We start from the raw sequence: 10567 nt of genomic DNA, 5'->3' as shown, positions 1-10567 counted from the left end.
CTATCTATCTATCTATCTACCTACCTACCTACCAACCATCTGTTTATCTATCATCTATCTTCTATCTATCTATCTATCTATCTACCCTCTATCTATCATCTATCATCTGTCTGTCTATCATCTACCTATCTATTATCATCTGTCTATCATCTGTCTATCATCTATCTATTATCATCTATCTATCTATCTATCTATCTATCTATCATCTATCATCTGTCTGTCTATCATCTACCTATCTATTATCATCTGTCTATCTATCATCTATCTATCGTGCACATTCTATCATCTATCTGTCTATCTATCTATCTATCTATCTATCTATCTATCTATCTATCTATCATCTATCATCCATCTATCTATTATCTATCAATTGGTATATTGTTATTGTTTATTTAGTTGGGGATTTTTTTTCTCTCTGATTTTTTTTATTGTGTTTTTGTACATTTCATATAATACATCTTAATCAAATTTAGACCCCCTCCCTGAGCCTCATACCACTCTCCCCCCACTGACCCCGCCACCAGATTTAAGGTATTCTGTCATATTTGTTAAGTCCTATCTGGTTAAGCATTTGTATCCAGATGTCCTTCGGTGCAAGTTCATTCACTAGAGTCTACTCAGCCTATCTAGAATCACCTCCCTTTAAAGAAGATTACTCTTTCTCACCCCACAGTAATCATTTGCCAATAGTTCCTTGGCTAGGGTTGGGCCTTGGCTAAGGTTGGGGCCTGCTGCCTTTTTCCCCTGTTCTATGCTAGGTTTTTGTCTGATTGAGTTGGCATGGGTCTTGTGCATGCTGTCAGCATTGTTGCAAGTTCATGAGCAAGTTCCCCAGAGACCTGAAAGCGCCTGTTTCCTTATGTTCATGAACCAACCAACCTTTTTTTTTTTTTTGAGACAGGATCTCACACTGTCCTGGAACATACTATGTAACCCATGCTGGCTTTAAGCCCATGACAGTTCTTCTGCTTCAATCTCCAGTCTCCCATGTGGCTCCCCCCATGCCCAGCTTCTAATTGATTAATTATAATGTGGTTTCTACCTTGGAACCTAAAAGGGAGGATGTGATCTTTTTTTTTAATGCATTGAAAAATTAGGAATAGTGCAATTCATTTTGCACTAATAAAGGATATGTTTTAAGCCTCATATTTTTTTCCTCTAAAATAAAACTTTTGCACATACTACAGTATAGTACATAGTTTCTTTCTTATAGTAGCTCACAGTCTGGTAAGCAGAGAGGAACTTACTAAATATTTGGTGCTTAATCATGTTTTAAAATCTGTGTACAGATTATTATTTCATAAAGTAATTAGAAAGTGTAAGAGAGGACTGGAGAGATGGCTCAGTGGTTAAGAGCACTGACTGCTCTTGCAGAAGATCTGGGATTGAATCTCAGCAACCTACATGGAGGCTAACAACCATCTGTAATTCCAGTTCCAGGGAATCCACTGCCCTCTTCTGTCCTCCATGGGCACTGTATGATATGGGTGCATTTAGAGACATGCAGCCATAACACTCAAACACATAAAAGAAAAATAAATAAGTGAAAAATTTAAAAAGAAAGTGTAAGAGAAAATGAAGTGTTTATGATATCCAAAATAGCTACAAATACCAGAGTTATTTTAATGGGATTCAAGTGAAGAATATAATGCTGTATTATATACCCTATCACTTTGTTTTATGTTTTCTAGATAATTACTGCCATTAGGTTGTTGTAGAAGCAAAGTCTAATTATGAATGGGTTTTCCCCCCTTAAAGGCTATTAAAAGAAAGCCTGGGTGGAAATTCCAAAACGGCAATGATTGCTACCATCAGCCCTGCTGCCAGCAACATAGAGGAGACGTTAAGCACACTTCGATATGCCAGCCAAGCCCGCTTGATAGTCAATGTGGCTAAAGTGAATGAAGATATGAATGCTAAGTTAATTAGAGGTGAGTATTTCCTCAAGTTATTAATTTATTTTTGCATGTATCAGTGTGTGGTTGGCCTGTGTGTACACGTATGTGGATGTATGTGGTGTTTGTATGTGTGTGGGAGCCTAAGGCTGATGTTGGGAGTCTTCTTAGATTACTCTCCACCTTTTTAATTGAGATTAGGTCTCTCAGTTGAACCTTGAGCTCTGCAGTACAGCTAGCTAGCCAGCTTGCCCTGGGATCCCTGCTTCTGCCTTTCAAGCACTGGACTTACAGATAGGCTGCCACACAACCTCACGTTTATGTATGTGCTGGGGATCTGAACTCCCATCCACATACACAGCAGGTGCTTTACCCACTGAGCCATCATTTCTTAGCCCCTATTTTCTCCAATTTAAAAAGTTATTGCTCAACAGTTTAGACATACATATATATGTATATGTATGTATATATGCTATATATACTAATATATATAGTATATACATATATGTATAGTAACTAGATTCATGTTATAAGTCTCACAGTGATGGAGAAAGATAGGTATGACAGTGAGAGAGAGTAGTAGTAGGTAGTAAGGGGGAAGCAATTAGAAAAATTAGAAAATAGAGTAGGTAAGGTGGAAATAGCAAGCAGAAAATTTATTTTCCAGATTGAGCCCTAGATGTGTACAGCAAGATTAACAGTGAGGTTGTTTTATTATTTCTTTCTTAAGGCCTTTCCTTCGTTGTCATTCCATTTATTAGCTCTACCTATTCTTAGCTCATCCATCCCAAGGCTCTTTGGACATGAGTTTCTAGCATAGTCCTGATGTCGTTTGTGCTGAAGACTGCTTTCTAGTTTCCTTGTAGGATAGACTATAATACCTGCAAGGAATCTCATTTGGACTTAGCCTTGAAGCTCATTTTAACTTTGCTTCTATGGAGCGCCATCTTTTTTTTTTAATATTTATTATTTTTATTTTATGTGTATGAGTGTATTGCCTGCATGTATGTGAGTGCACCCGTGTTGTGCAATGCCATGGAGGTCAGAAGAGGGCTTTGGATTCCCTTGGAACTGGAGTTAAGGACTGTTCGTAGCCACGATGTGGGTGCTGGGAATCAAACCCGGGTCCTCTGCAAGAGTAGTCAGTGCTCTTAACCACTGAGCCATCTCTCCAGCCCAAGCTGCATCTTTTTAAACCTTTGTCTTCTGGTGCCTTTTAGCAGTAAAAGGCAGTAGATACTTCAGAGGTAGAAACCAGAGGAGGAGTTTTCACGACCGTTGCCCATCCTTCCATTTGGGATCCTTCCTCTTTTACAGATAAGATTGTTTTTATCACATACAAGTATTCTGGGTGACTCTCCCTTGAGAGACCCATACCCACTCTTGGATATGTCTCATTCCTCCCCTGAGCACCTCTCTTCCGATTAAAACTCCCGTGCTTGAGAATGTTAGAATATCTTTTTATAAGCTCAATTCTGCTTTAAAAAAGAAGCATTCTGAATTCCAGCTTGAAACTTTTTATATTATCCCATATGTCTTGGTGAGTATGTTTGCCTAGGGATTACTCATGTAATCCCTGTTCATGTTTGTTGTCCCAGTGTAATTAATCATGTCCTCTGTGTCTCACAGAAGTGTCCCACTTTGGTTGTTTATGACCAGCCTATTTACAAAGGAGGAAATTCATTGAAATGGGAACACTCTTTCAGGTTAAGGCTTGGTAGAGGTTTATAGATCATATAAGTAAAATTGGTTTCCCTACCTGGTTTTTAATGAATTAATTTAGCTTGTGTGTATGAATCTGTGTACATACATGGGTGCACACATGCCACAGCATGTATGTGGAGGTCAGAGGACAACTTGTGGGAATTGGTTCTTTTCTTCCACCATGTGGGCTCCTGACATCGAACTCACGTCGTCAAGCTTGGCTGCAGTCGCCTTTACCTTTTGAGCCATGCTGGACCCTGTATCCTGTTTTATTTAGTAGTATTTAAAATGTTAAATTAGGAGCTGGAGAGGTGGCTCAGTAGTGAGAGTGCTTCGTGCTCTTTGGACCCAAGTGCAGCAGTTCCTATCATCCCCATTTGGCAGCTGTCAACTTCTGGTGACCCCAGCTCCACAGAATCCAATGCCCTTTTCTGGCCTCTGAGGTCACTGTACTCATATGTACAAATCCCTACACAGACATACACAAAGAGCATTTGGGAAACACAGATTAGACTCAATAGGCCTTTTAAAAAAAAGACAAATAGCTGGAGGTGGTGGTGCACGCCTGTAGTCCCAGCACTTGGGAGGCAGAAGCAGGTGGATCTCTGTGAGTTCAAGGCCAGCCTGGTCTACATAGTAAGTTCTAGGACAGCTGGGGCTACAGGGAGACCCTGCTTCAAAAAGACCAAAAAAAAAAAAAAGACAAATAATAACCAAGAGCATGAAGTGGGGATGGTGGTAAGGGAGTAGAGAATGGGGAGGAGGTCTGAATATGATCAGAATGTGTTGTATGGAATTCTTGAATCAATAAAAATATTAAAAATAAAATCTTCAAATTTTAAATGAAATAGAAAATTGTAAGATTATGCCTACTGTGGAAATTATTAGGTATCAAATGTTATAAGTCTCGCATCTTTTTACAACTCTTCAGAATTGAAAGCAGAAATTGAAAAGTTAAAAGCTGCTCAGAGAAACAATTGTAATATTGACCCTGAACGGTATAAGCTCTGTCGACAAGAAATCACATCTTTAAGAATGAAGTTGCATCAGCAGGAGAGAGACATGGCAGAAATACAAAGGTAAATACATGAAGCGTATTGCTGTGGATTCTTGGAAATAGAATAGCTTGCTTTTAGATATTAGTATTTTAAATATTACTACATAGTCCCCAAGCTTCACTGATGGTATCTTGATTCTCAGTCTTATATATCTAGATATTTTAACTTTAGTATTTTGTTTTTGGAAAGAATATGGAAAGAAAAGTTTGAACAAGCTGAAAGAAGAAAACGTCAAGAAACAAAGGAACTACAGGTATCATTTCAACTTTCTAAACTGTATTTGAAATTTAAAAAATATGTCAATTTATTTGTAAATTAAATGTACTTTTTCAACTATATTGTATACTGATTCTATGCAAAGAAATACATAAGGAAAATTAATGTCAAGATGTTGGGATCAAGACTGCGATTGTCTAGAGCCCATAGGCTGGTTGGAAAGTCAAAATATAAGCAGAATGTCTTGTTATAGTTACTTTAGTTCCATAAATAATTACTAAACATCTATATTGTGTCAGGAATAGCGAGACCATGGTGAATAAATACAATTGTGACTCTCACAGACTTTGTAACCAGAAGACTGAAATGTATGATTTGATGATGTGGAAACACATGAAACTGTATTTTCATGATTCATCCAGTTGCAATGAAAAACAGGTAAAAGGAAGAGAAGCAGGACAGAGGAGAGAAGTAATTAACTTTGAGGAGAGCAGTTATCAAAGGAGAGCTTCAAGCAGAGAGACAACTAAGCAGGGCTTTGTGTAATGAAGAAGAACTTGCTAGGCTACCAAAGCCAACATTTCTAAGTAAAAGTTTTAGGTAATTGGGAATTAAAGCTAGTAAAGTGTTTAGCCTGGAGAAAGATGCAAGATTCATATTCTTATGTGACGAGGAATTTGAATTTAGGGGTTTGGGTTTTAAATGGAAGGGGAGTGACATGAATGAACTTTCTTTTTTTTTTCTTTGAAACAAAGTCTCATGTGTCCCAGGTTGGCTTTGAAAACTCTTTGTATAACTGAGAATGACCTTGAATTCCTAATCCTACTCTCTCCACTTCTATAGTGCTGGGATTACAGGCATGTACCACCACACCCAGCTAAACGTTTGTTTTCCGTGGATTTTTCTTGTAATAATGTGAAAGGTAGATTTGAAGAAGGAAAGACCCAGTCATTACAAGAGAGTCGTTTGGAAGCTACTGATGTGGTTAAGCAAGAGATAATAAGAACTTGGAGTGAGACAGTGATGGTAGTAGAGAATGAGTTGGATTCAGGAGTCAGAAAAGTAGTAAAAGGAATAATTTTTTAAAAAAATTTAATTTTAATTTATTGTTGTATATGTGTGTATGACTTATAAGTGTGGGGATGCATGCCATGGCACATATTTGAAGACCATAAAGTTCTCTAACTTTATGGAGTTGATTCGTTCCTTCCACTTTAAAAAAAATTTTTTTTTATTTTATGTTCATGAGTGTTTTACCTGCATGTAAATTTACTTGGGTCATACAGTGCCCAAGGAGGCCATAAGAGGGCATCAGATGTCCTGGAACTGGAGTTAGGGGTCGTTGTTAGCCATCATGTGGGTCCTGAGACCTGAACCTGGGTCTTCTGCAAGAGCAGCCATTGTTCTTAACTGCTGGCCCATCTCTCCAGCCCCTCTCCTTCCACCTTTACATAGGTTACAAGGATCAAACTTGGGTCGCTAGGCTTCTGTAGCAAGCACCTCTACTCACTGAGCCATCTTCCTGGCCCAGGCACAGTTACTTTTAGGTGTTTTAAAATGATTTCTAGGTTTTGGAAATGGGCATTGCCTTGTGAAATTATGAGGCCATTGCAGTGGAGGGGGAGAAGCCAGTGGACAGTTGGGTGAAGAATAATAGATGAAGAAATAGGGCCATACATAGGGACTCATTGAAAATGAGAATTGTGTAAATCAGGTAGAGGGGAATCTAAGGTTGAGGGAAGAATTGTGTTGGTTTTTTATTTGTGTTTCTTTAAAGGATGGAAATTGAATATTTTTAGAGGAATCAAAACTCCTTAATATAGTGAAATTCTAAAGGATATTTGAGAAAGGTATTTAAGAACCAAGGTAGTGGCAGTCAAGCACATTTGACTGAAAATTCAGAAGAAGGGGCTGGGGAGATGACTCAGTTCTTACCACATAAGCATGAGGAGTTGAGTTGACATCCCCATCATCCACATAAAAGCAGGGTGTAGCAGGGTGAAGATGTGCATGCCCATGCCTATTACCCTAGGGTTGGTGGTTTCATGGTGCAGGGGAGAAAAACAGGTGGATCTCTAGAGTTCACTGGTCAGCCAGCCTAGCCTCAACCGATAAACTCCAGGTTCACTGAACAAGGCCTGTCTCAAAAAAATAAGGTGGGGAGATTGGAGTGATGGCTCAGTGGTTGAGAGCACTGACTGCTCTTGCAGGGGACCGAGGTTCGAATCCCAACACCCACCCACATGGCAACTAAGAGCATCTGTAATTCTAGTTCCAGGGAATCCGACACCTCTCTTGACCTCTGTGGGCATTGCACTACACAGGTGCACTTACATACATGCAGGCAGTAAACTCATACACATTAAAAAAAAAAAAATTTAAAAAAAAAGGCGGAGACTAAAGACACCCTATGTTGACTTCTTCTGGCCTATACACATGTGTATCCACATGTATATGTGCACCTACCCACACAAACACATACATCATGGACACAAAAACACACAGGCACAAGAATTCAGGGGAAAGGGAAAAAGTTTCTTGGGAATGACCAGGGTGTCCTAGCAGAAGAGGTGAGAGTTGCCATGCCTAGTGGTCCACACCTATAATACTAGCGTTTGGGAGGCTGAGGTAGGAGGATCCTGAGTTTGACATCAACTTGGGTTACATGAGTTTGAGGCCAGTCTGAACTACATAAGAAAAAATGAAATAAAACAAAAAAAAGTAAGAATTTTAGATTGGCTTTGAAGTTTGGGTAAGATTTTGATAAGTAGAGAAAGAGGATTTTGGGATGGGAAAATCATATGGGAGTAAGGGGCGGGGCAAGCACTTCCTATGAGGTTATAAGGCAAACAGTTGATTTCTAGACCAAGTACTTTTAAGTTTGATTTTTTAGGGAGCAGGGAGCTGAGTTTGAAGAAATTTTCTGGTGTAGGCCATAAGATAGATTGAAAACAAAGAAATTTGCTGACATGGTGGTGGAGAGGCTCCCACTGTGACTCGTGTGAGATAAGGGCCTGAACTGAGGTGGTAGCAATGACATGATCAGAAACACCTGGTCCTCTCTAAGACAGTAAGATAGAAAGAAGTTGCTGGCGGTGGCTCAGTGCAAGAGTGGACTGAGGATAGTGAAGGGAGAGAGAAAGAAACCCCATGAGTTTACCAGTATGATGGTCACAGCCATAGAGCAGTCACAAAGAAGAGTATCTAACACATCTTTAATGGGGGGTGCTGGAGATGGAAACCAGGGTGCCACACATGCATGCATGTACTTTAAACTACACCCCTAGCCCTAAGAAACTATGTGAGACTACATAATATGATTCAAATATTTAACATAGGCCAGTCTTCTAGGTGAATTTAATAATTTCATACTATAGCTTAGGTTTTTTTTTTTTTCTTTTACTAGAAAGCAGGAATTACATTTCAAATGGACAACCATTTGCCAAACCTTGTTAATCTCAACGAAGATCCACAGCTGTCAGAGATGCTGTTGTACATGATAAAAGAAGGAACAACTACAGTTGGAAAGTACAACCCAAGCTCAAGCCATGATATTCAGTTGTCTGGAGTGTTGATTGCAGATGATCACTGGTATGTTCGTCTTCTGAAGGGGTGGTGCGGGTTCATTCAGGAAGCTTCCACGGCTTGTTAACAGACCCTTTCTTCTTATGAGGCGTTTATTTATACTGATTCTTCACACTACTTTTTCAAACCTTTTAGTCAGGAAAAACATACATTGAGAGGAACAGATGAGTTCCTCTCAATGTAAGGTTCAGCATAATGTTTTCTGTTGTGTTCCTGATCTATTGATTAGGGTAATTTCTTTTCTTGGAATTATGGTAGGCATGAAAGTAAAACTTCTATCAGTTTTCTATGGAAGGGTTTCTGGTTTCATTGGCAAATTAGAAATTTTTGTTTTATGTGAATTTGTTCACATAGATGGAATGATCTTATAAGTCCTATTCATTCAGGCATTTATACCCAAATGTCCTTCAATGTAAATGTGACCACTGGAGTCTGGTCTGCCCATCTAGTGATTGTATGTAAGTCAGACTCTCCCTCACCCAGCAGTAGTCAGCCTCCAATAGTTCTCAGTCTAGGGGCCAGCCTGCCACCTATTTCTCTTCTCCCCTTTGGGCCTTTGTTTAATTGAGTTGATGTGGGTCCTGTGCCTGATGCCACCATTTCAACAAGTTCACATCATCTCTCTCCTAAGTATGCTTATACATGTCTCCTGATATAATTATAAAGAGTTTCTTTAGGGCATTCCCCCAGATGGCAAACCAGCCATTGACTTTAAGAAACCTAAGGGAAGCTGGTAAGAACTAGAGGCATTCTCTGCATTTTCCCCAATGTGCTGTATAACTGTGATGATTTTCTAATTATGCTATAATGATTTTTTAAAGTTTAGGAAACGTGTTAAGAGTAGAGATATTAGGTTGTCAGATATGTGCATATTCAACCTTATCAACTATTTTAACTTGTTTTCCAAAATGATTATCAGTTTTAATCCCATTGTCAATAATAATGCTTATTACTCCAAATCACCGTCAGCACTCAGTATTGTCAGATTTTGAACAATACCAACTTGGTGAGCATAGAATAGCATGTGGATTCAGTTTTCATACACTTGGTTAGTAATGTTGAGCCCCTTTTTTACTTGCCTGCCTAGGATCCTGTTTGCTTTTTCTTATGATTTTTAGGAGTTCTTGTTGCAAGTACCTTTTTTTCTAGTGTCTAATTCATCTTTTTACTGTTTGACAGTGTTTTGATTCAAGTTCTTTATTTTGTTTTAGTACCTGGCATTAGTTTTCCTTTAAGATTGTTAATTTTGTGTTTTGTGTAAGAAAGAATGTTTCAGCTGGGCCTGGGGGCACAGGCCTAGACTCTCAACTACTGTTGCACTAAATTTTCCCCTCTCTGCTGAGACACCTATGCTCACTCAGGGTCTCATTGTCCTGATGCGGATTGACAAAACCACATAACACATTCTATTTGAGTTTTGCATAGTTTATGACATCTGGGAGAGGGTGACTTACAAAGGCATGAAATGCCGCCATCAGTGTGTCCCGCCCCTGGTCTCTCCCAGCTTTTTGCACATGGCCGCCCACCCACCATTTGCCATCACTTCCCTGTGTTTAATATGGCGGCAGCTCCAACCCTTTTCCCAGTGTGCTCAGCATGGGTCTCTAGACCTGCCCCCCAATCAATTCTAACCTTTCAGAGGAACTTGTGGGTTACAATTACTCAAAAGACTGAGGCACGAAAATTGAAAGTTCAAGGCCAATCTGGGCTTCATAGTGAGTTCAGGGCCAACCTGAGCAACTTAATGAGACTTTGCCTCAAAATAAAGAGGATTGACAATATAACTTGGTGATAAAGTACTTAGTAGACACAATGCTCTGGGTTCAATCCACAGAAATCCCCCCATGACTGCACACACACACACACACACACACATACACACACACACACACACATATGCATATATATACACACACACACAAATGAAGCCTTCTGTAGTGATATCATTCAGATGTTTTCAAATTTTCTTCTAGGTATTTTGAAGTTTTGTGTGAAATAGAGATCAAAATTAATTTTCACATGAATAATCAATTTTCCTAGTACCCTTATGCTAAATAGTAGATTTCTTCTTCTTGTGATGTGCAGTACTCCTACAAAAAATATTCTAAA

General features: G+C 39.1%; 1 protein-coding gene across 5 annotated transcripts in view; it reads left to right on the top strand.

The window, feature by feature from the left end:
* Kif14 (kinesin family member 14) overlaps positions 1–10567 on the top strand; it is an 81210-nt gene that overhangs the window by 21587 nt on the left and 49056 nt on the right. For all 5 annotated transcript variants that reach the window (XM_029562152.1, XM_029562154.1, XM_029562153.1 and 2 more), the window contains exons 11-14: positions 1759–1931; positions 4531–4678; positions 4847–4910; positions 8280–8464. In XM_029562152.1, the coding sequence (XP_029418012.1) occupies positions 1759–1931; positions 4531–4678; positions 4847–4910; positions 8280–8464 (570 nt within the window). The remainder of the gene's footprint in view (positions 1–1758; positions 1932–4530; positions 4679–4846; positions 4911–8279; positions 8465–10567) is intronic.

Source organism: Nannospalax galili, unplaced genomic scaffold (genome assembly GCF_000622305.1).
Source record: "Nannospalax galili isolate Female #2095 unplaced genomic scaffold, S.galili_v1.0 scaffold113, whole genome shotgun sequence".
Classification (NCBI taxonomy): domain Eukaryota; kingdom Metazoa; phylum Chordata; class Mammalia; order Rodentia; family Spalacidae; genus Nannospalax; species Nannospalax galili.
This window is presented reverse-complemented; position numbering and strand designations above follow the sequence as displayed.